We start from the raw sequence: 26,686 nt of genomic DNA on the forward strand, positions 1-26,686 counted from the left end.
GACTTGTTACCACAGCTTTCACATAGATAAGGTAGCACTGCAGGCTATCTCTTTAGCTGATAAGCCACTCCTATCATACCTCATACAAAACAAGAGGAACATTTTGAATTTGTCACTGCAAAATAATAAAAAATAACATTGCAAAACAGAAGTTCAGCAAAAATAGAACAGATTGTTCCATTCCCAAGACAGAAAATGAAGTGGTGACTGCACTGGATGGATTCACACAGCATTCTCCTGGAGAAACTGCCTGCTCATGGCTTGGACAGATGTCTTAAGTAAAAAACTGGCTGGATGGCTGGGCCCAAAGGGTTGTGGTGAATTGAGTTAAATCCAGTTGGTGGCCGGTCACAAGCAGCGTGCCCCAGGGCTCAGTGTTGGGGCCAGTTCCGTTTAATATCTTTATCAATGATCTAGATGAGGGGATGGAGTGCACGCTCAGTAAGTTTGCAGATGACACCAAGGTGGGTGGGAGTGTTGTTCTGCTTGAGGGTAGGAAGGATTTGTAGAGGGACCTGGACAGGCTGGATTGATGGGCCGTGGTCAACTGCATGGGGTTCAACAAGGCTAAGCGTTAAGTCCTGCACTTGGGTCACAACCCCACGCAACACTACAGGCTTGGGTAAGAGGGGCTGGAAAGCTGCCCAGCAGATAAAGGACCTGGGGCTGTTGGTTGATAGTCGGCTGAATATGAGCCAACAGTGTGCCCAGGAAGACCAACAGCATCCTGGTTGTATCAGGAATAGTGCGGCCAGCAGGAACAGGGAAGTGATTGTCCCCCTGTACCTGGCACTGGTGAGGCCGCACCTTAAATACTGTGCTCAGTTTTGGGCCCCTCACTGCAAGAAAGACATTGAGGTGCTGGAGCACGTCCAAAGAAGGGCAACAAAGCTGGTGAAGGGTCTAGAGCACAAGTCTAACGAGAAGCGGCTGAGGGAGCTGGGGTTGTTTAGTCTGGAGAAAAGGAGGCTGAAGAGGAGACCTTATCGCGCTCTACAACTACCTGAAGGAAGGCAGTAGCAAGGTGGGTGTTGGTTTCCCAACTAACAAGCGATAGGACAAGAAGAAATGGCCTCAAGTTGCACCAGGGGAGGTTTAGATTGGATATTAGGGAAAATTTCTTCATGGAAAGGGTTGTGAAGCCCTGGAACAGGCTGCCCAGGGAGGTGGTTGAGTCACCATCCCTGGAGGTATGTAAAAGGATAGATGGGGCACTTAGGGACATGGTTTAGTCATGGACTTGGCAGTGGTAGGTTAATAGTTGGATTCCATGATCTTAAAGGTCTTTTCCAATCTAAATGATTCTATGATTCTATATTATTGCTTATTTTCTGGAGGTTACTTGATACAAGCAGCACTTATGGTCGTTTCCAACTCTTCAGTCTAGGGGTGGGGAATAAGAGCAAAATGACAGGTTGTAAGGCACATAGAATAAGGAAAGGAGCTAGATTCATTACCTGAGGTATAGGTTTGGCTGTCAATATGCCAAAACATCTTGTTGTATCCTCAGGAGGATATAGCTTTCGTCTCCTGAAGTTGAGCTCATCAGGTAGAGGAGTCGTTAACACCATTCCTATTACATACAAGTAACAGGGCTGATCAGGTTTGGGATAACTATCCCTTAAACATTCTGGAATCTAAAGAGCAAGAAGAAAAAAAATAAAGAAAAAATCACAATAACATGATAAAAATCATTAAAATTCACCTAAAGACTGTTTTTTGAACAAGCCTTCACGTGTTTATTTGGACAGGTATCGCTGAAAATGAGGAATAAAAAATAATTTAATCCAGACTTAAGTAATTTTCTCATTCTTAAGCAAAAAGATTTGGTCAGCAGCCCGGCCTGGCAGCCATGAGATCTGTCCCTACACTTGCATCAATGGAGCATGATGCTCTGAGATCTTCCTATGACCAAGAGACAGCTTCCATTACATCCCTAAACTTCCTCTGTATCCACCCTGTGCTAGAAATGCAAGTCTAACTGTAGAACAGATAGCACTTCACCATAAATATAATTGAAGTTTGGATGCCAATTTCCATTATTTGGCCAGTAACACTGGAGCACACTATGTCCAAGGTCTTTGGACCTTAACGGTAGAAGGGGGGGAGGGGAAGGGGTGAAGGATGGGGAGGGCACACAGTGTGCACACACTGAATTACTGGGATGTACGTTTTTTCTATTTTCATATAAACTTCGCTGAACTTACAGCTTCATTAACACCAATTCTTTTCCCAAGCAGAACTATTTAGAAGTATCAAAAATGTTTTTTAATGCGCTTGGGACAAACACAAACAAAATTCAATACACTGCCCCTTTGTCCAGGCACTACACTATAGCAGTTTTCTAAGAACAGTTCTAGCTTGCAGATGTCAATATTCACAACGGCCACAAGCACTTCTAACTCTGCTGCTCCTATTCGTCACAGACCTTAAGAAACCATGCTTTATGTTTGGTCAGGGTTCTTTACTTTGTAGATCTCAAAAATCATTCTCCTGTTTATTTAAAACTAAATTGCAATACAAGTAGTCCTGGATTTTGAAGTTATACTGTAGCAAAACTATGGCCTTGGCTTAATGGAAAATTACTCATAAGTTTAATAACTATATTAAGCCCAAGAGGATCTTGTAGACCTTAAACATTTGCCAAAGCTTCTTTTCCAGATGTGAAAAGTTGGGACAAAAGCAAGGGAAAGTATTCTTGGATTACGTATTAAAAAAATAACCAGGAAAGAATGATGCATCAGTTGACAAATCACCTCCTTTTGAACGAGAGATACCATAATCATGCATTTTACGAGTCACCCCTATTCCAAAAATCACTAGTGAGGTAAGAGGACTAAGAAAGGCACTTGTAACAAGAAGCACCAAGAAACACTGTGCAAAGATTCAAACTGTTTGTGAAGTATTGCAAGAAAAAAGGTTCTCATCTGTCGTTCCCTCTGTAATGTACTCTGATGCCACAGTATCCTTTCCTAAACTCTCCTAATAACCATTCATTTAAACTACTAATAAAATTGGGGCACATGGAAGATGCGAAGAATGGAATTACTTAAGGGCTACGACCATAACTGAGGCTGCATGTGAATGTACAACACAGCACTGTAGCCTACTGTGAGCGTGCATGCTGACATTCATACGTGTGACCAAAGGCTATCAGTTTCTTCATGAAAGGCAAATACAGTCACAAGCTTTATAGAATATGTACATTCTTGTAACTACAGGCATGCTTCCAAAGTATATGGTCGTGTAAGCTCATTCAGGTAATAGTGCAAGCTTCCATACAATTACAACTGCAAAGTATTTCCACTATATATGCAAGATTTGTTGTAAAAGATTCAGACAAAATTAAGGGTTGGCAATTTTGTCTTATCATCAGTACACAGGGCACTTCGATCAGAGATGGGGACAGCAGTGAGTGGTACTCACAGCTTTAGGATAGCACTGTCTTCGTTTTGTAGAGCCTGGCCTTCCTGGAACACTGGTTTCTTCTTCATCATGTAAATCAAGCTCCTCCTCATATTTAACCGTTTCTTTACCAACTGGCATCAAATGATCATCCAGTTCACCTGAATATTATGAAAGAGTACAAAGAAATAGCATTATGAGCAATCAAATCTTGGTTCCTTCAGACACTACACAGTAGACTTGATCGCTCACGAAAACACCTCACATAAGTGTTCAAAATATACTCCAAAAGTGTGACTTTGGGGAAAGAGTGATAAAGGTTGAATTTTTAGCAAAAATACTTACTTATAGGAAGAATCTCTGAAACTTTAATTAAAAAATTGAATTCTATGATGAAATATCAAGGAAAAATGAACTTTTTTGCCCATAAAAAAATGCAGTGACTGAAATAATAATTTAAAAATCATTCATGTGGAAGAGGGAACAGTTATATTTCTGTATCACTCTAAAAAAGGAATTACTACTGTTGAATGTGCACTCTCAACACTTGAGTTGACCCATCACAGTGTTATTCTTGGATACATTTATCAGTATGAATTCAGTTTCAGTAAAACCAAAAGGTTTAACTCAGGAAGAAAAAAAATACAAAACCCAGACCTATAATTTTTTTGCTTAAAAGATACATAAATACTTCTGTACTTCATCAAAACACCCATAACATGGAATTCTCTTTAAAATATTAAAGAATATGCTCCATTATACTCATTAGAGACAAGAGAGCTGAAATGTCCTATTTTTGGAACATGACTTATGATATAGTAAAGCATACAATAAATTTAGGGTTGTATGTTTTATATGTTAATTTGTTACAATTCACTTTAAAAAACAAGTCACTTTTTGGCTGTAGGATGTGTCCCTGACCTATAACCAAAGTCTTCTGGAGGACAAGATTCCTTTCCCCTATATTAAGTATATTCAATGTCAAAATCTGCGTGCCTTGCACTAACATCGCATTTGCCATTTAAGACAAAATAATGTTAAATAACAAGAATCCCCTGGAAAATTTAACTTTATCTTCCAAGGTGTAAAGTAAATTAGTAAGTACATGATCATATCACAAAACAAGGCAAGAGAAAGGAAGCTAATCACAGATGGCTAGAGCAGAAATGCATGTATATGCATAACACCCGTACTGTGTTCAATTTCTGAATTATAAAATATTCTTTAGCAATGAGGTGTTGCTTTTCCAGTTCTTACCAATTTTGTGCAGTTTTTCACAGCAAATAAGAGCTACAACTCTCTCAGCCAGTCTTGCACAACTCATTGGAGGACCCTATAAACATTTAAATATTTCTTAAAAACTTTGGTTGTAGCACATTACTTATTATTCATGTTACAAACAGTTTAATTTAACACAAACGTTAGGTAAGCAAAGCTTTGTAAAATATTACATCGATGACAGTTTTGTGAAGATATTCAGGCTTATGTTGTTTTTCCACAGAAGCCAAAACTACAAGTTTCTGAACTCAACATACCATTGATCAAAATCTATGAAGGACATTTTCCTATGACCAATACCTAAGTGTGTGAAAAACCAAGGCACTAGGAAGAACATTAAATATTCTTGCCTTTGGAATAAATAGTAACTGCTGGAAAACAGATAACAACAGATACAAACAGGGATCTAAATACAGTTACAGAGCACAATACAGGAAAAGAAAAATTATGTCATTTTCATTACAACGACAAGACAAACTAATTCTAGAAAAGGCACACACACATCTACACCAACATATTCACTTATTTCTAAGCTTTTCCTTCCCCAAATACCTACAACAATTGAAGCTCGAAGAGGTGAGTTGATTGGCAGGTAGAGAGTAGAGTAAAACGTATGATCAGGTAGTTCTCGGGTTTTACACTTGGGTGCTAGGTGTGTAAATGGATCACTTGGTAATCTAGCGCAGTACCTAAGTTGACAAAACATTTTACAAATCATCAAAACCTGCAAATTGAAACCTAAAGACATTTCAGTGGAATCCTGCCTTACTGGTGTAAACACTACAGAAGATGATTTCAGGCCATACTGGGCACTGCAAGGATACACTGCTGACTTATGTTCAACTAACTGCCAAGCAGGAGACCTCCTGCAGTAGTCCTTTACTACAAAGCTGGTCTCTAGAAAGGTGGTTTCAAGGTTGTAACAATGCTATTCCATCCCTGGCAGCAGAGTTTGCATTTGTCTTTGTTTAATCTCCTCAATTTGCTGTTGTCTGATTCCTCCTATTAGTCATGGATCCCCCTGAACTGTAGTCTTACCTCCACACTGCACTCACTTCCCCCTCTCCCAACTTGGTGTCAATTGCAAACGTGCTAATGTTAAACTGTACTGGACCTCCTAATGGCCCATGAGCAACGCCGCACATAAGCAGCTGCCAGCTAGTCTCTGAATCATTATCATTACACCCTCTGCATCCGACTGCTTTGCCAGGTTTTATTTACCAGGTAGTCCACCACAATGGTCTGCATCTCATTAATTTGGACACTAGCGTATTATGTAACTGCATGGAAAGCTTTACTTAAGTGAGTGACATTCACTACTTTTCTCTTGTCAGAGAGTCAAGCAAGCACTTCATCGCACAGGAGACAAGGTTGGTCAGGCAAAAAACTGTCTTCAGTAAAACTCCTGTTGACTGCTGCCACACACTCTTCCTTGACATGCTTGGAAACAGCTTCCATGAGGACTTGGTCCATGATATCCCATGTGACTAAGGTAAAATTGTCCAGTCTGTAGCTCCCCAGGTCATCTTCCTTGCCATTTCTGAAGTGGCATTTACCTTTTCCTATCACTGAGGACCTCCTCTAATTGCCATGGCCTTACAAAGATGATATTGACTAGCTCCTTTGGAAGCATATCATCCTATCTTGTGGACTTGAAGCATAGCACATAAGCTGCACATGATACTTTTTTTTTTTAAAAACATGACAACAGATGTTATTACAAATGCGACTATTAGAACTGGAAGACTTCACTACAGTTTCAACAAGTCACTTTTTTTTTTTTTTAAAGATAGCTTGCCAGGAGTGAAGTTAAAATCTGACTATCCATTTCGAAAACAACTGTTTTCAGGGCAGCTTTTAATTAAACAGGATTAGATATCACTAAATTTATTATCAGAGCTAGAACTTCTGTAGGATAAACAGACTAAGAAACTTTTTGTTTAAAGACAAGAAGTAAAAAGTGAATAGGCTTCTTACCTATTTATGTGTCCAATAGCAGTGTTAATAGTAACTCTTGGGCTGTTCTCATCTGGCCTCAACACATAGGGTGGAAATACATCATCATCATCAACAATGGGTTCTGCTTCAGTTTCATTGGTATCAATAGATTTTGAGCATTTGTTTCTCAGGATCTTAACATTTCAAGAACAGAGCATAATGAGACATTTTTCCTTTAAAACACTATGATAAATTTAACAAAAACAGGCACGTCCCTTTGACCTCATACCTTCTCAATTGCTTTGTATGTCTTAAGATCTTCTTCAAAACTTTTAATTTTGTCTGTATCTGCTAACATGATGTAATTGGAAATTGGTGCTCTAGCTCTTCCTTTTGACTGCACATAGGAACGGTATTCTGTGGGCAAATCAAAACGCACCACCAAGTTGCATTTTGGTATGTCAACACCTTCTTCTACAATACTAGTAGCAATAAGTAGGTTGGTCTCATGTGCACGAAATTTTCTAAGAACCTGCAAAAGTAATGAAGTCAAATTTGAAAGAGTAGTCCAAGACCTGTTGCCATCATCAGACTCATCAAAAGCCAATAAAAACAAGGAGAGTGGAACAGACATTCCAAAAACTTGTCTAAATAGGCAGATACAAAACTGATATAAAACTGGTTCAAAAAGTCTTTTCATAAACACAGCAAGACTATTTATCACAACAGGTAGATTTCTAGGAGTCAAATCTGGTATGTGGAATTACATGAGTCTAAGAAGCTACTACAGCCACTAGCAATGGAGAGGATCCCACCTATTTATTTACAATTTTTTGTTAAAAAAAAAAGCTGCTTTCAGGACAGCGTATTTTCCAACCATTTTTAAGGTTGAAACATCTGAGGGGAGGGGAAGCACCTTCTAAAGCTGGTATTATAAATACTATTATATACTACAATATACAGTGTTAATAATGCAGTTACACTATTTACTAAACAATGCTAAAGACAGGTTTGGGGGGCAGAGGAGGAAGGAGGTTAGGACAACCCAGCCAGTGGTGAGGGGGAGGAATAAATGCGTTTGCTTTCAAAATACGTCACATGCTCTAAGTAAGGTCACAATCACGGGGTTTTATATTTATGTCATTTAATGATTTACCAAATTCACTTTTAGCAAAGATTAATATTAAAACCAGCTTAAATGTTGAAAGTGTCAAGAACCTGGATTTTCTTTACAGTATTACTGTACTGCTACTAACCCGATGCAGAAAAATTAGATGGTTGATGATCTGACTAGACACAAACATGATTTTACATTAAGTTTTAATTTCTGTTTGTGTAATGTGACATAGCAATGCCTCTAAACATGGGGTTTTGGGGTTTTGTTTGGCTTTTTTTTTTAATGAAAAACATCTGTATCTCAAGTATGCATATTTGTTAGACCAAGTGTATTCCCTGAACTTCCAGTGACTGTGCCTAGCCTCTGCCTATTGGTTTGTTTTGTTTTTGAAGAAACACACACAACAAAAAAACCCACCCAACCCACCCCAAGAAACCAAAACACCAAAACCCAAAAGGTTCTGAAGGTACTGCTAGTTTCAGCTGTTTTTCTGGAAGTTACCTCTTCCTGTTTTCTGAATTCTACTTCCATCTGCTTGTTACGAGGCTGGTTCTTGCCAATCCCATGTCCAGTTATAAAATTGCTACTGATGTAAGCCAGTTCTGGATCTTGCTTGCCAGCTTCTTTTATCAACCTAAAAATATTACATGCATTTTTAGAAGTCACACAACCCAGAAAATGGAAGAGAATCTTTTGTTTGCAAGACATACATTAAAAGAAGAATTAAAAAAAAAAAAAAAAAAGGAAGCATGACAATTAAGCCAGGCCTAACACAAACTGACCTTAGCCTTCTCTAGTTCTAGTGAAAATCTCTGTAAGGATAATAAAAGGCAGACTGCGTATATTCACGGGATGAGTGTGCATGCATCATACATATTTCAGACCTCTCATGGCAAAACCAGATATTTTTAAATGAATCTATTTCTCTAAGGCTCCCTCTCGTTAAGGCGCCCTACTCACAACTGGTTTAGTTAATCTCATTTTCTGTAAATGATGACTGATTTTAGCAGAAAGACCTGTAACTGTTCCCTCCAAGTATGTTTCCTCAATAGAAGGTGTTAATTTTCACATTAATATTAAGGAGAATAACAATTTATGCTTTCAAATACGTATTCTGTTCAGGTATACTAATGACAAACATTGACCTGTTTTTCTGAAGAGCAATGCTCAGCCTATCCAGTGAGATATTTACTATTTCTGAAACGAACCCAAATGTATGGACAATTGGAGGATTTAACAGAACTCTTTAAAAAGAACACCGAACAGAGAGATGAGGATTATCCATGCTCTCACTTTATTCCCCTACGTTCTTCTTGGTTAGAGAAGCAGAAAAGGCTAGATTTCATAGACAAAGTAAAAGATTGCTCATCTAAGTAACACACTGAATCTAGAACTAGGTATTTATGGATTTAAAAGCGTAACTACATTATGCAATCAAAGTGATTATGCTGTAGCATCCTTAGTTGATCTGTTTTCAGCAAGGACAGAACCTGGGATTTCTCAACTGGAACAGGTTTTTGAGCAGGACAGCCAATAAAAATCAAGGGATCATATACAAAAAAATTACACCGCTTGCATGTCGCACTACAGCCACCTCAATACCACTGTGCTGATAGCATATCTATCACATCCACCACAAGGTGCTCCTCATATCCAAAGGACAGCCTACCTCTGCATACCTCCAACAGTAATTCAAGCCTTTCCCAATTACACCTCTAGGCGTTCTGCCTCACATATAAGAATGGTGCTGTGCCAGTCCCTAGCTACATGCCTACCACCTGCCCAGTGAGCTGCTGCCAAACCAGACAGAAAAATGGCAAAGTCCTCCCTGCCCTCTCTACTCTTGGAAAACTACTGAAGTCTCTTCCCTTTACCTGGTCACTGTTTTAAACAGAATTTATGGGTGCATCAAACACCTTGAAAACTTCCTTCCTTTACAATCTGTTAAAACTGGAATGGACAGGGGACATAGGCAAGAGAATGGAAAAGTAGCAAATAGCTTGGTATCCTTACAGAAACAGACTAGAAGGACCCTCCTAAAATGCATATCATTTGTTAGTTCAAGGCTAAACAGATTCACATTTCTATACGCAGCCTAGGCTCTTGAGACAGGCATACTAAGAAAGCATGGGTTAATAATAACTGGACAAAAACTCTAATTTTTTTTTTTATACTTCTTTTTTCCACATGGCATTTCTGTCAAGTAATATCGCTTCAGTTTGAGTACCTGCTAAGCACCTCAAGCATTCTTACTGTATCTCCCTTATTATAGAAATGGACAATTAAAAACATCTGAATATACATTCTACTGTGCACATTTCTGGCAAATTCTTAAGACACATTCAAGACTTCAACCTTGTGGTTAAAAAAAAGTATTAGTGGTAGGTAACAGGTGTTGTTTTTCCAATAGATAAAAACTTCTGCTTTTAAGACAGCTGAGAGGCACTGCAATGAAAACAGAAGGAAACTCTGCTTTGTGGTTTATACAATATGTGCAGTGGCTGTTGCTAAAGATCTCTAAAGAGACTACCTCTAATTACTTCTTCAGAGAAAATTCCTACCCGTTTCTCCCAGGAAGTATAACACGTGCCAGCGATTTTACGCTTCCTCAGTCATCATAACCTATGGACTTCATAAAATAGGATTTTGTTCTCTAAATATTACCATTAAAATGTATTTTAAGAAAAATTATATTTCTGCTTTAACTTAGTTCTGTTCAACAATCCATACTTAGTTATTGGAAGCTTGAGTGGTTTTGATACACTAATTCAAACACTCATGACTTCCTTATTCAGGGGACAGTCTTTCCACCTGTATATACAGCATAATTATAGCTACAATCAGCCGAGGGCCTGGAACTAAACCTACTCAGTTGAAGTGAGCCTACAGGCAGGTTCTCCACTGAAGGCTTTCAGTCTTCTGTCCAACAGCTCAGGCCTGCCTATCAGCCACATATTTTGAGACCAGGTGTGTTACATGAGGTAAAGCAGCATTTTGAAAGTCAGCTAGCTTTCAGAGTGGATAAAAAGTTACATATAGTTTTAGGTTTTGCTGCCAATAACCTATACCAAGGGTCCCTACAGCTTCAAGATGGCAGGATTTGGTTACTTATTCAAGCTAGACACCACATTCTGTCAGGTTCAAGAGCATTTAGGATGCAGTACAGTGTGTAAATCACAGTCTACAAGAACGCACAGTGGAAGAGATTGTAATTTAAATCACATTGATAATGTAACAGAGAAGAAAAAAAATTACAATTCTATTCACTCCCTATAGGATAACGAAATACTTGTTTCAGCTCAGCAAAAATTTATCAGAATCTGCCAATGTTATTTCTTCAGGAGTTATTAACAGAACACACCCATTTCACTGAATGGCTTTGTTTGATTCATACTGCATATTTACGCAAACAAAAAAATGCAAAAAAGGCAAAGCAAAAAGATGACGTTCACAAAAAACACAAAGGCAAGTCAGCAGATCAAAGAATATATTAAATTATGCACTCAAACTATTGACTCAGGCAAAAAGGTAACAACAGAAGGGTCAGGGGTTCAGAGTATCCAGAATGCAATAAACAAATTGCACAGGATATTTAGCACACTAATACCAAAAACCCAAAATCAAGGCAGGTGAATAAACTAGATGCCATTCATGGTTTGTGGCAAATAGCATTTAACAATTCAGTGTTATGTGTAACTAACATGGATCACATTCAGGAATAAGAACTGATAAGGAACTAGACCACTGCAAAGTATATCTTGGCAAATATTCCAGGGTTTGTATTTTTCTTGGTGGAGACTAAGAAAGTGCTTAGTGTTTAACTGAATAGGTGTTTTATAAACACCAGCTGTAAAAGTAGTACTGGTAAATCTTAAGAGATATTTGCACAAGGGTAAATTTGATTTTCTGTAGACTTGTATCATATAATAACATGATTTAGTAAGGTAATGGTAAAATTTCCAGTGTGTAGGTTAGAGAAGTTTCCAGCATCCATTGCATACATAAATTTAAAGACTGATTAAGACAAATCACTAGATGACTATTTTACAGGCTAAATATAGTATTTCACATTTTGCCTTCTAAAGAAATCAAATTACAAACTTGGGTCCAAAACAAGCCCTTGAGCACAATTTTCAAAGATCTTGCCCCACCTCCCCCCCCATTTCACCCCATACAGACATAGCCTGATTCTTTTTATTGTTGTTATTCTTTACACAGATCCAGTATGACCTCCTAAACTAACTTTAAAATAGGGTTCTGAAAACACAAAACAATCCCATACGTATTAATAATATTAGCATCCGTGTGCTGGCAGCTGCGTCTGCCTTTTTTTAGTATTTAAAAAAAAAATAAAAAGCTTTACCTATTTAGAACAACGGCTGTGTATCTTCTTTCCACAAAAATAATTCCACATAAAATATTAGTAAAGGGAGATGGGAAATTAGTCTCTGGCTTCTCTTTCTCCTCAATTTCTTCATCCTCATCATCATCTTCAGAATCACTCCAAGATACATAATTATCCTGATTCCTATTGTTATACCATTCAACACTTTCAAACTGCTGCCGTTCATATGGTTTATATTTGCGCAAGATTTCAAGCAGCTTTATTACTTTTGGGGTTACAAATTTCAGGTCAAGTGAGGCAGGCGAGAAGTGCTCTTCACAGAGTGCATGTATTTTCCTTAGGAAAGTGTCTGTAAACAATAAAAATTTCCTGTGCAGCTCCTCTTGTTCGTGTTTGATATACTTCTGTAGCTCTCTCACCATCATTCCAGCTACCTTATCTGCACACCAGGGTCCCAGAACCACCAACACAGCTCGACAGTCTGACAGTATCTACAACAAATGAATTCAAGTGTAAGTTCAAAGAATACATTCATGAACTATTCATTTAACACTGGGATCTTATTTCTCATACAGCACACTCTTTGTAAGGATTATGCAATTGTTCTGTTATAAAAATATTTTGAAATCTGCTTTTGTTATTTAGATGACCTTGGAAACTTTGGTGTTTCTACTGAAGCAAGTTCCCCCCCGCCCCAAATAATTACAACTAAACTTTGAACTTTGTACATTCCGGAATCCAAAAAAAAGTTTAAAGACTATTTTAAAATTTTGTAGAATGGTAATTTGAAATTCACCTTAAAGTATGCTAAAAAAGGTAATACTTCTTGAGGCAGATAAATAACCAAAGCAGAAATTATTACCTTTCATATTTAACAGAGATCTAATAAAATAAATGCTCTACAGGACATTTTTACTTTATTTGTTACTGATACTTGCCAGGGTTTCAAAGTATCTAACCAGAAAGCTGTACAGCGGCCATAGGGCAATCTTAGCAAGCCTCACCTCTCAAAGGAAAAAAATAGGGACTTGTATGTGCGGAATACAAAAAACAAAGAACTGTACCCTAGTCAGAGAGTACAGCATAGGCAGTTGAGTACCATCAACATCTTATCTGACAGCAAGTTGTTGCCTCCTGAAGACTTAAGTGGTCAAACAATAAGCTAGCAATCCAGAAATGGGGTACATTGATAATACTAACACAAAGACTCATGATTTGGATGTACTATTACAACATAAGAACTGGGACAGAACTATAACAGTTAGGGTGATACAGTCTTCAGTTACTGCTTTAATTTCACTTCCTTCTTCCCTTCTTTGAGGCAGTCAAGAACAGGTTATCATCCTCTTTACACTATCATCCCTGAAGTTTGTTAGCAATAAGACTCAATTAAGGGCTAAATTGATCTCAATTAACTGTATGTATACATAGATGCTTGATGCTCTCCAGTGCCATGACAAAAAGCACCTCAAAATGAAAAATCATTTTTATTTTTCTTAATATGGGTACCTCTGTCTTCTTGGAGAGCTACTGGATCAGAAAACAAGCACAGAGGGTTACGTGCATGAGAAACATAGCAGTTAATCTACTCTTCTGGACTATGCAAATCCTGGGGATTGCCCCCAGCTGCCAGCATTCCTTATGTACTTTAGCCTATTACATTAAGCTTAGCACAGAAGTTACCAGGACTTCCTTTTCCCATGTAGCCATGATAGGCTGCCTTAGATCTCCTCCTTCCTTCTGGCCCAAATAATCTTTTTCTGGGCAGCATCAGAGTGCTGGGTTTCTAAGAATGTTAAAGGGAACTGGAATACTTTGGGCTGAAGACAGAAATATGTTCTCCAACTTCCTCATGGACTATTATAGAAATGTGACTCATTACTGACTTCTTGTTCAACAGACCCTTTGATACTGCATTGTTGTACCTCAGCAAGCAATTCCAAACCACAAAGCCCAAGAGGGGAAAAAAGCTGCCTGGGCCCAGGACCCCAGGTGTGACAGGTCCCTGCTCAATACACCATGCCTTCTGGACTCTACTCTGCCATCTCACATGACAACAGAGGGGCAAACACACAGAAAGGTTGGGGCAAACTTGAGATTCAAATTCCATTCCAGCAAGGTGTGGCACTAGTCCAATATTGCTTTAAGACAAATTGCAGAAATTGTAGATATGCAGCTGGAATTTTTCCCTGAATTCTTACTTTATCATCTTTTATTACACCTGGGTACAGTTTTTCCAAATACTTCCTGAGGTATTACTTCCTCTTCTGTACTGGATTATTCAAAGGCCATGGGAGATCAAGAAGATGTAAAATTCTTGACTTCAGAATTAACTGCACAACATCAGGGTGCAGAATTGTTTTACTGTCTTAAGCAAATTTGAATACAAGATTCTCTAATCAGATGAAGTTCTAATCAATGGTTGACATTCAAGCCCCACCCATTTACGAAAATACTTGCACTATTAGCGAGTACAAAAATCAGAAGTCTCTGTGCTCAGACATTCGAGGCTGGCTAGCTTAGAAAGTTTCAGTAATGTAACTTACAGGACAAAAAAAAAAAAAAACAAAACAGTAAGACTTTTATTCCCCAGGTTTTTCACATAGCTTCATGTCCTTACCTGCTTAGAAACTGATGTAGAATCTCTTTCTTTTGAATGTACAGATATGTTGCAGTCATTTAGAAAAGTAAGTGCTTCATCCAATTCCTTTAATAATCTTCCATACAACCCACTTTTGTCAGTATATGGTCCACAGTCTACAACAATCTCACATGGCTGAGAAGTATATCTTAATTGAGGGCAAAGATCAAGTTAAACACAGCTTCTTAAAGTCAGAGCTGTTTCAGCCTGTTAAGGTTATACAGCAAATAACAGCAGCAACATGAAGGGTCTTCAAGTGCATTTCTTTACCCACCATGAATTAGTAATGAGTAGTTACACAGTTAAATACTTTAAAGTAAAAAAAAAAAAAAAAACAAAAAAACCCCAAAAACCACCAACAACAAAAAAACAGAATTCCCCAAACCTCCACCACAGTAGCTCAGTAGAACTACTTCGTTCTAAAATACTTACATACTTTTCTAACACACTCCCCAAAAAGGAGGTGAATATCACTATCTTCATTTCAAATATTGGAAAATTTAAGGTAAAACAAATTTAATTTACTTGACCATCATCTTCACTTTTGCTTTTCCAAAGTGTACTCTTTTGATACGCCAAACAAATACAATCCACATAATGTAAGTTTAGGTCTGTATATACGCTTACACAAGTAAAGTAATACTGTTCCTGAATGGCAGAGCTGAGGGAGAAATTTTTAAAAGCAAACGGTTCACCCAACTTCAGAAAAATGCATTTAAAAACACACCTGTTCCAGAACATGAAATAACCATCTTTTGACTTTGTCTGAAACTCAGTTCATACAACACAGAACATCTAGTGCAAGAAAACATGCTACATATGAATCATTTCACACTAATTTTCCTCTGCAACAAGTCATCACATTATCACCACCTTTATTTAAAAATGACAGGATTTCACATTCTGTAAGAACATAGAGGAAAACACCCACTTGCTCTGCAATTTACATAGCTTTTACTACTTCCTCTTATCTCCCTGTTTCATCGGCCTCTACATCCAGGCTACTCATGGGGGGGGGGGGGAATCATGCATCTCTTCTGGCATTAACAACATCTTGTACTGTGGACATTGCAACATGTTTCTAAATTTAACAGCAACATTATGGCATACACTGAACATGAACCAGTTAACTCTCCAAACGTAAGACACTTCACAAGTTCAGAAAGGTGTTGTGGAATGTGAATTTTCTAGGTTGTTGTCGGGTTGGGTTGTGGGGGTTTTTTTGTTGTTTTTGGTGTTGTGGTTTTTTTGGTGGTTGGTTAGGAGTTTTAGCTGGTTAGGTTTTTTGGGGGCTTTTTTAGTTGTTTTGTTGGGTCTTATCTGTTTTGCCTTTTTAACAGCTACAGAAAATTTCTGATTATCAAAGGCCAATCACCCTTTGTGCTTAACTTTAAGGAAAGATGTACACTGGTTACTCAAAAAGTAATTTAACATTCCCTCCCCATCCCAAACTGAAGCAATGGCATCACATACAAACTTTTCTAAGATTTAGAAGAGGAAATATTTCTACTGGTTTATTCCTCTACCCAAATGAAAACGCAGGCATCAATTTAACAGCCATAATTGTACCACATACCTGTCTAAGACCACCAAATCAGTTGCAGTTTCAGCATTGCTCTTTAAAATTTTCTCCAGTTTCTGGATCTTCTCTTCTAACTCAGCAGGATCACATTTCCCATTTAAAATAGAAGCTGTTAAACCCAAGATTCGAGGACATGATGGATAATCCTCACAGATCTGTGAGGTAAAAGAGAATGAAATACCTTAGGACAGTTACCCAGCAAATCTACCATCAAGCTAGCAGAGTGCAAACTTAGATGCTTAGCTAGAAACTAGTATTTCAATAGCAGGCATTGGAAAATGAACCAAACATTGAATGAGTATTTTCTGTTCTATTGACTGAAGTTAAACTAGAAATTGAATAACATTTAACAGCAATAATCTTTAAAGGTAAATATTTACAATGTGGGAAAATAAAGACAAACAGTTAGCATTGCACAGAATATTCTTGCCACTTTTACAATACACATATCATACCCCCACACCATGTGAAAAGTATCATTAAAAAAAGACACATGCTCCAGTTAAACTTAAAGAGAGAAACATATATAATAGATGTCTCTCCAAATCTCATATTCTATAAGCCAAATACCACTTGGAGCCAAGAATATCCTAAAAGAGCCCTAAAATATCTTCAGAAATCAGTATTTTAAAAGAATAAAAACTGATTAGTTCATCCATTTCCCAAATTAAAATATTTTAAAATCAATGAATTTATAAAATTCCCCTAATTCCATAAATACAGCTTCTCTTCTGTTAATGACAGATTTTTCTTTAATCCCCACTGTAAAACACCATAAAGACACTATTTTTCTATCTCATAATATCACTGAAGTCTTAATTCATTACAGTAATTTCACAGTCCCAGAACATGCTAATATGGTCCCACTGGTATTTTCCCTTGGTAGCAAAAGCTGCTTTCAACGGTTCCCACTTCTCCAGCCCTCCCACCTGACGATGACTTCTCAACCAAGTATTAAGACATTCATGTAATGGAAACCCACCTTCATAATTTCACGGTATGGGTGATCCTGGATTGCAAGATGGCACTCATCAAACACCAGAAGATTAATATTTGACAGGGATAGATACTCATTTCTCAAAACAGTCAAAGCAACATGACATGTCATAACCAGAACCTAGGTTGGCAAAAAAAAAAGGTATCAATGTAAGAAAAGCGCAAGCTTCTCATCAAGCTTAACTTACTGTAGGCTCTGCTTACATTTAGAGTTGATACTTAATACATTACCTGATGCTTAGAGAATTCCTGACTCCACTTCTCTTTTGTCCATGATTCAGTTGTCTCTAAACTTGAATACTCTCCCACTTTAAGATCTGAATGTGTCCTGACAGCTGACACTTGTTGAGCAACTTGATTTGCTTAAGAAAAAATATTTTAAAATCTCAATCACATAAAGGTCTTTTTATACATTAATTTTCAAGATGTGTGTCATCCTACCTAGGACCTTGTTTCATAACATAGCTTAGAATAATGTTAAACCAGGTATATACATCAACTTCCTCCATGTAAAACCACAGCAAAGAAACAGTGGTTAACTAAGCTGCACTTCAGAATCAGTATCTAATTTTAAAGCAGGGAACGGAAGATGTTAGAGATAAACAGGTTGTATTATATGGATTAAAAGCCAAAGATGAAAGTTAATCACATTCTTTAATCAGTTTAGCATCTTTGTTGTTGAAGATTTTATGCAAAAGTTTCTCCCAACTTTTCCTTCACACAACTTTTATTAAAGAATATTCCATGGAAATATTAGCAGCATGTTGAGGAACTTGGTATACTTTTCCCCTTACCTGAGTTGACCAAGAACACAGTTCTTTTCCCATTTTTGTTGAAATCTCCCCTGATCTGATAGGACAGCTCTTTAGTGAGTAGTACTGCAATAAAAGTCTTCCCTGAGCCAGTGTTTAAGCAGACTATTGTATTATGATCCAAAGCTGCTTCAAGCAGTTCAACCTAGGTTTAAAAAAATAATGTCCTTAACTTGTAGCAATGCAGTGAAAAAGCTGACAAAAAAACCAAAACAAGTGGTAAATAAGCTACAGACAAGTCAGTAGTATCTCTAGAAATCCTTCCAGTGCCATAGAATTAACACCTCTCTTTCATAACAATGCATTGTAATTCAAAAAATATTAATACACACTATATATAGTCTAGCTTCTAAATCCAAAATCCTCGAGTAACACAATTTGCTGCTATTTTAAGTAGCTTTCTAACTATATCTTTTTAATAGATGATTTTGTTGCTAGATATATTGCGTGAAGAAAGAAGCTGGAACTTTTAAAATCTAACTGTATATATCACTTCAGCTAAATAAGCAAATCTTATTAGCTCAAGGTGATCTAAGCTTTTCAGTAATACTAACCAAATGCTAGCTTTCAGGCACCTCTGCAGTGCAGAGAGAAGTGAAATTCTACAACTCAGGAGCAGTCTTCCTTAACAAAATGAAAATCAGAGTGCCCTCATGGGGTTTCTGACATTACTGAGCTGCTTCGACCAATATGTGAACCAAAAAAATCAGATTTACCATGTAGAAGACAGAAGGTCAGAGGGGGAAGGAGCCATGACAGCATGCATAGAATCAAGATACACACTAATGTTTACTGTATTTGTCGCTAACAGCATTTTGCAGAGAGCAGCAAGAGAATACTCAGCTTAAAAGTTGTTCTGCTCGTTAGAGCAAACTAAGAAGAGGGCATGGGGGATATTACAAATGTAGAACACAGCCAAGCTAAAGAAAAAAAAAAAAAAGAGACACAATTAACTCCCAACAGGTGGAACTGTGAGAGAGACATGCCTAGACTGTGTGCAACACTGCACATTCTCCAGCTGTTCTGGTTCTTTTGCTATTAAGTTAATGGATTTAATTGTACTTTTTTCTCCCATCACTGTATTAGTATTATCACTAGTACCTGATATTTTCTTGGCGTGTAAATATTATCATGAATTGCTTCTTGTTGCCATGGTAGTCCAAAAAATGGACCCATTGGGGAGGAAGCAGGGGTCATGAGCTGCAGTCCCGCCATGCTGAGGGATTGCAAAGCAGGGCTTTTCATTCATTCATCCAGTGTTTCTTTCATTGCATTTTTGTTCCAGCACAGCCTACTATGAGAAGAAAAAGATGGTATGAGATACAGACACAATATAAAGGAAGAAGAGAAAGTTTACTCTAAGTAAAGGACATTACTTGATTTTAGTTCCAGTAAATGCTAAATCTCATAGTATTTTCAGCAGAAAACGTTAATTGTAAATTTACAGGCACTTTTTCACATAAAGATGCATGTTTATCAAAAGTACCAAAGACATTCAAAAGGAACTGTACTTTACGGGGCAATGTTCATTCTAGGCATTTGGATTTACACACATATATTCCAGAATAAAGTCCCATTTATATTCTGACAGAATCCAATTTAGAATATCTTTAAGAACAAATTTTATAAAATAAAGCTGTTTTAGCTTTACTTCAGGAAAGAAAAATATTGATTCTTCTAGAGCACAGTCATAAATAAGTATCACATTTTCCATTTATCCTCCCAACCAAAAAGTCCTATGACCAGTTAAAGCTTTACATACACACATACCGCCCAGGAATTTTATTCTAATCAGTGGGAACTACACAAGAACCTCTGTCTCTTCAAATCAACCGATTCTGATAAGGTTATCTACTTAAGGAACTGGCAGAGTATTATAAACAATTGCTGATGACTCTGATAAGGACTAATGGAGAAAGGGACCCTTACCAGGTTAACTACCAATTTCCAGAAAGATATTCTAATTGATAAACAAACTGTTCTCAACTTGATGACAATTATGCCCTGGAAAACACTTTCCTGCTAAGGCTATTGAGTCCTCAACACTGGGTTGTTTTTTTTTTTAATGTTTGCTATCTGTCAGGAATGATGAAAGTAAATACAACAACAAAATCACTTCTGCCTCACCCAGGGAAACCAATTAAGGCCTGACAATATAGAAAAATATTGCTGAAGTACAACACATACATCCTGCATCAAATCTAACAAGTTTTCAATACTTCCTCCCCCTTCAAATCAGATACACACCTTATTCAAGGAAATAGTATTTTCAAATTAGTTTTCTTCAAAATTCCTAGATGCTCCATATTCATTTTAGCATCAATCTCAAACTGATGTGTAAAATTGAAAATGCTTTCAAATCTAATAATTTGTTAGAAATAACATGAGGAAAAGCTAATTATCACCCTATTGCATAGAAATATCATTGCTTTTCTATATAAAAGAAAAGTTGGTTAAGTTTTGCAAAAGGGCAGTATGGAAAAAAACCAAAAACAACCTGACAAAAGTATGATACGGTGTCTAACAGAAAATATTAACCACTAATGATTATGAGAAATAACTGCTTTGAGATACTACAAATAAAGCAATAAAATTTTAAAAAGTATTCATTTATTTTTATACCAAGATGAAATTTTATTTACCATAGTCTTCAACTAATAAAACACTATAGCTCTTTGTTGTATATACGTATTTTTAAGTTAAATATTATAATAATTTGGGCCATACCTAAACACTGATTTATATGCTAACTTAAATAACAATAGGAAGATCTGACAAAACAGATCAAACTGATTCTCTCTAGTTTTCCATCTCGGGTGTATCTTGTAAAATAAAGAGAAGGCAATACATTCAATTACATGACCACTCCTCTTACAGATTCATGCAAGTAATGCCCCTGTATAGAAAGTGGTCAGAGATAAAGCTTTGTCTCATTTTTTTCCAAAGGGGTAGCGGGAATCCTGAAGGACAGTGTGGTTAAGTTGAAGTAACTTTGTTCTGTTCCATATTAAAGGATTATTTCTCTTTTGAAGAGAAACATTCAGTAGTAAACCCTTAGTGAAAGAGGGTAAATCTAAATTCTTGATCTTTGGCTCAGCAATCAATGTACATCCACCTTTGCCAAAAATAGTATTTCTTTACTAAGAGAACTGTGCTGATATTGTTGGAATCTTGTCTGATATTTTAATTTGAGCTTTACAGAAACTGTGAGGGTGAGAAGACTCCGGAAAGAAAAGATGTATTTGAATGTCAAAAAAAAAAAAAAAAAGAATGTACATTTTCACCAGACATACTAAAGAATGCTCTCAACGTTTTATCTGATTTGTTTCCAGTTGCTTTTGAATGCATCTCCAAACCCATGCATTTTTCTCACTTACTTTTTAAGCCCAGTAACCTAAGCTACCATTTCAGTCTAAATCTTTCTGAATATCTAAATATATAAGGAGGATCAATATTATATTGCTTTATTTAGCTGCAAATAGAAAACAACACAGTCTACACACATAAGATCAGTAATACATCATTATTCATTTCAGTTATAACACAAAGACTCCTGTAGGTTTTTAAGTTGTTTTTATACATTTCAAACAATGCATACAAGCACACGTAGGGTCTGTTTAGCACTTCAGCTACTAACTTTATAGAGCATTGAAATCTGGCACAACTAAAAGATGTTTTGGTTCAATCCCTCTTTGGAACTAGTGGCTTCCTGGCTGTTCCTCCACTGGGACTCCAAAGCTCTGTGCCACAGGAGACAACCAGCAGTAAAGATGTGCATGTGGTATACAGCTACGCATAGCAAAGATGATCATCCTTAACATTCTCATCTACTGAGCATTTGCACATCGAATGTGCTACTCAGATCAAATGAGTCATGTGGCAGAGACAGTAACATGAAACACAATCTTCCCCAGCCACTGGTAGAAAGGACCTGGAAACTCTAGGCAGTGCTAACATAAATGAAGCTTTTGTATGAACTGACAGCTTCGGTATATAAGAGCAGGAGAGAAGGGAGAAAACGTAGGGAAAGATGCGTCATCCCCAACCACCTCACTCCCCCTCTTCCCCCCCGCCAAGCATATAGCTGAAACTCCTCTTTAATATATCTAGTCGCTCTTTTTATACGCCAATGAGTATCACGTTAGTTGGTAACACAAACAAAAAAATCCTTTTAAGAACACAAAAGTACCATGATTACAACATTTCACTGAAATGGCCTCAAGCATGTTTCTCTACTTGCATATAGCAACTCATGTGGAAATAAAATTAATATTTGCTTTGTTTAGAATGAGATCTGGTCATAGCCAACATAATTGCTCAAGGCTAGAAGGGACCAGGAAAAACACCCCAAAACTTATGTGTCGTAAAAGCTAAGGCTGATGGCCCAATCATTCTTGCATCTTGATGCCCCAATCATTCTCGCATCTAAGCCCAGCCACTTCTATTTTATACATCACTTCAGATCAGCAGTGTCTCCTCTTTGTTTACTGCTCCACCTATTTCGTGTTTCTTTTCCAAATCCTAAGTACAACCTTGGGAACATACGAAATAGCTACATCACAACACCAGGAGGGAATTAAGAAAAGAAACCAAACTTATTTGAGAAGGTTGCTAACAGAGGTAAGCACATCTCCTTTGCTACGCACTTCATGACAGTGATACTAGGTTAGCTACCCCACTGCAGGAAGCAAGGGGATTTATACTTACGCATGGTTTCAGCTTGATCCTGAAGAGCTACGAAACAACATACACTCTAAACTACAATTCTGGTTTCTGTGTATCTTCATGAAAGACCTGCCCTAAAGTACAATCATCTCAAGATCAAAAAGCATTCTCAAAAAAAAACCTTCGAAGTGCAAAGGAAGAAGTACTTGCACATTTGTAACTTTAAAAGTACACGTATGCAAAACAGCATTGCCTGCCACAGCTAACCATGCCATTATTACCCTGCAATCTGACAACAACAAAAATAATTTGGCTATGATAAACTGCACAATTAATTAGCAAAATAACAGAGTTATGCTTACATGAAGCAGAACGCACTTGAAATACCTTAAATTCCCTCCTGCTGTGTGCTAACTCAGGTAAAAAGAAAAAGTTCTCCTCTCTGAACTATCACTGCTACTTCCAGCTGCGCTAAAGTTCCCTAGTTCTGGCCTTCCTTTGTACTGGACATACAAGGTCTGACAAGATCAATGTCAACGTTACTAGAGGAATAAGCCAGAATAACGAAGTAATTGTATCATTCTAAGTCTCTATTTCAGTAGCAAGGAAAAATATCAAGTTCTTCAATAAAAGAAAAGCAGTACAGGACCAATAAAAAGGGAAAACACATCTACTTGAAGAACAGGTTTTAAATTGAAAACATCTGAGATGTAACTAACATGTTCAGAATTTGTGGACAGAAGTCAACTGAACCTAGCTAACTGAAACTAGCTTACAGGGAGGCAGAAAACACCCCTAACTAGTCCTGCTCAGCCAGCGTGAGTAACAAAGATACGTGCTAAGATGTTCCATCTTTACCCACTACATTGTTTTGAAAATTGATAGAACAGGGAACTGTAAGAAGCCAAATTTGGAGGGAGAAACACAGGAAACAAGCCCTGCTTCCTCTAGCTTCAGACTAGGTTTAAGAAGCTAGACAGAGCAGCACAGTGCCCAGCCTTATCTTGTTCTACTGAAATAATACTGAAAGGTCCAGTTTTAGGGACATCAATCTTGATAGTTTTAAGAGCAAAATCCACAATTTTATGTCATTACTTTAACGCACATTTATACGAACAGACAGTGAACTGCAGAGCTAAAACTAACCCCTTGTTCTACCACTTAAAAAACCCTTCATTTCAGAAGGGCAGAAGGTTGGGAATGAAGCGCCAGCAACATTTAATAGCCATTTCTTCCAGTGTACAATAATTCTGGAACTGTGGTGTAGGTTTTTCAGTCACAGGACTATATCCAAGTTGAAGGAGTCCCTTGGTGCACAAAAAAATTTCCAGGTTTACTGCACTAAGGAATACAAGCCAAACCAAGTAGGGCACTTACCACTCACTTGGAATAAAACATCCTCGATCTAGTCCTGCTCCAAGGATTGTTTAAAATACTTATGGAATGATACTCTGAAGTAAACAGAGGAGAGACTAGAGACCGGGGGATGCATCTTTCAAGTTTTTACCACCGTTTGCACACATAATGTGTTATATTCATACAAAGTTAACGCAAAACTACAAGTATCTCCTATTAACAACAAAATGCTATATGCAGGGTATTTCACCTGCTTTCTTCTCTAATGTTAGTTTGTAAATCTGTACCCAGTATAACCCTTGCAATACAAAAATAATTTCTAATGCTGTACATTTTCTTTTTTGTCCAGGAATGCCTGATTTATTCTCTAAAAACACTCTCAGCATCAGCAAAAAAAAGTTAGCTTCAACAGGTAGTGGTGGTAAATCCACTTACTCTTAAGTAAATAAATCACAATCTACACAAAAAATATTAATAGAATCTTGCTACTTGAATATTCTCTTACACAAACATCTGAAGAATCTGAATATCGCATTCTTTGTATTAAGTTTTACTTTCAAATGCTAAAAGAAACATTAAATTGCTGAAATATCTAATGCAAAAAATTCTTACTTGGGTAACGGAGGAGCAAATAAAAAGAAAACCATAAAATATTATAAATCTGAAATAGAGTAGAAAATGAATGTAAATATTTGCAAGATGTGAAATATTCACTGAGGGTGTTCCACACCAACTACCGCAGAATTCTGCAGTGAAGTGACTTCTACTTATCCTATAAGCATTCAATGGCAAGAATTGTTTTTGCTCAAATGAAGGTCAACATACAAGTTTCCTACACCCTCTGATTTCTAAACCTGTTTTAGTAAAAGTATAGGTTTTTAAAGGATTTGACTTTTCCTATGATAGTCCAAAAGCATTACAAAGGCGTATTTTGTGAATATTACTTCAGTTCTTTTAGAGAACTTAAAAAACCCAAAACACACACACCCTGTTTTTATTCGGAGAAAAAGCACCCAGAACTCAAACATCTCAGAAACAAGTAAAAGAGTTTCATTTTTATGGGACAAGGTTTTTCCCCCTTCATTTAGCAGCCGATATCTAGGATATTTTGAAAATTAAACATTGCGATTTCTGCTCCCAACTCAAGATTAAAAGTTTCTAAGCGACATCATTTGGCCCAGAAGGTCTAAAGTAAGGAAGTACTGTCAAACAATATTATTCAATAAGACAAATCAGAAATTTCTTATATTATGCTATGTTTAACATACAACACAGCTACATGAGGGACTCCTTATCAATTATCCTTCAAAGACCTTCACCACGTGCATTGCCTAACAGCAATTTTTATATTTGGTCTTACAATATTCTTGGGGGGGGAGGGAATCATACTTCAGATCTGTTCCCTTTCAAGTAGGGCAAACAGAATGCACAAATGCTTACACAACTCAAATGTAAGCATTCCTATAAGAACCGGCTTCCCTGGTTTCCCTAGCACAATCATCCATATTTACTATGAATGTTCATCCTGAACTAGAAGGATTTTATTTGTTCTATCTTTCAGACACTGAACCAGTCTAACAGCACAAGCAGAATATTAGTCTCTAATAGCATACCAAGTCATACCAAAGCAGCACAGGCTGCTTTCTGTTGTTCAGAAAAGTTTCATTAAAGAACTTATTAAATCAAGATTACACTGAGGCTCTAACATTTGAATGAGCTGCTTCTGAAGCATTTCTACAAGCAATACAGTATAGTTAATGGCTGGAATTCCTGGCAGACTCCTCCTAAACATCTGTATATAGGAGAGAAATGGAGTACAACATGACACTTAGCAGGCTCAGAAAAACACACAACCCCATAAATCCTTCACCTAGTGGTCAGTCACCAGTATGACCAAACCTGGATTTGAGGCAAAGCCTAATAAACACTTTCTGTGGCAGTTATGCTAACTCTATCAACAGAGCCAGCAAGATACAGATCACATCAAATTTATGCTGCCGTACAATGTAACAGTCTCTAAAGCAAAAGGATAATACCACTATATATCAGTATAACATACATGGGCTGTACAGCATTTACCAGTACAGAAAAAAAAGTGAAAACAAAAATCAGTTTTCTAGCATATCTATAGTGACACCAGTATAGGAGGCATTCAGAATAAAAGTTTAGAAAGGGAATGTTTCTCCTTTAACAAACAAACATGCAGCGAGGGTCTGGAAAAAACTGTTTCATTTTTTAAAACAACATGTATAAGGCTCTGTGCAACAGTAGTTGCTTAATCAGTGGTGCAGAACTGGTTCCTCTGATTCCTCTTCTTTTACCTCCTGAACAGAGGGCAAAAGATGTGAAGTGTACGGCAGCTAAGATGCAAGGCAAGGTGAGGACCAGTGAAACTAGATACATTTCTGTCTTTGCTACATTATCAAACTAATTATCAATTTTTCTACCACATAGCTTTAACTGGATAGCCTCTTTTCCTGTTTTTGCTGAACACATAGTTCACACTGAAGCATACTGTTGAAACTAAGGCCATTTACTTTCCCCACCATTT

The 26,686-nt window shown here is 37.2% G+C and overlaps 1 protein-coding gene across 6 annotated transcripts in view; it reads right to left on the reverse strand.

Moving 5' to 3' along the window:
* The window catches only part of DICER1 (dicer 1, ribonuclease III), a 64,735-nt gene that overhangs the window by 17,979 nt on the left and 20,070 nt on the right, over positions 1-26,686 (reverse strand). For 4 of the 6 annotated variants that reach the window (XM_075103817.1, XM_075103822.1, XM_075103816.1 and 1 more), the window contains 14 exons: positions 19,216-19,408; positions 18,097-18,259; positions 17,534-17,664; positions 17,289-17,423; positions 16,301-16,461; positions 14,704-14,872; positions 12,102-12,574; positions 8,240-8,372; positions 6,911-7,153; positions 6,661-6,815; positions 5,240-5,372; positions 4,663-4,738; positions 3,427-3,566; positions 1,458-1,637 (listed from right to left, as the gene is read on the reverse strand). In XM_075103817.1, the coding sequence (XP_074959918.1) occupies positions 1,458-1,637; positions 3,427-3,566; positions 4,663-4,738; positions 5,240-5,372; positions 6,661-6,815; positions 6,911-7,153; positions 8,240-8,372; positions 12,102-12,574; positions 14,704-14,872; positions 16,301-16,461; positions 17,289-17,423; positions 17,534-17,664; positions 18,097-18,259; positions 19,216-19,359 (2,436 nt within the window). In that variant the 5' untranslated portion in view covers positions 19,360-19,408. The remainder of the gene's footprint in view (positions 1-1,457; positions 1,638-3,426; positions 3,567-4,662; positions 4,739-5,239; positions 5,373-6,660; positions 6,816-6,910; positions 7,154-8,239; positions 8,373-12,101; positions 12,575-14,703; positions 14,873-16,300; positions 16,462-17,288; positions 17,424-17,533; positions 17,665-18,096; positions 18,260-19,215; positions 19,409-26,686) is intronic. The other 2 variants (XM_075103819.1, XM_075103821.1) reach the window with 1 other exon arrangement.

The sequence above is a fragment of the Phalacrocorax aristotelis genome, chromosome 9 (genome assembly GCF_949628215.1).
Source record: "Phalacrocorax aristotelis chromosome 9, bGulAri2.1, whole genome shotgun sequence".
NCBI lineage: Eukaryota > Metazoa > Chordata > Aves > Suliformes > Phalacrocoracidae > Phalacrocorax > Phalacrocorax aristotelis.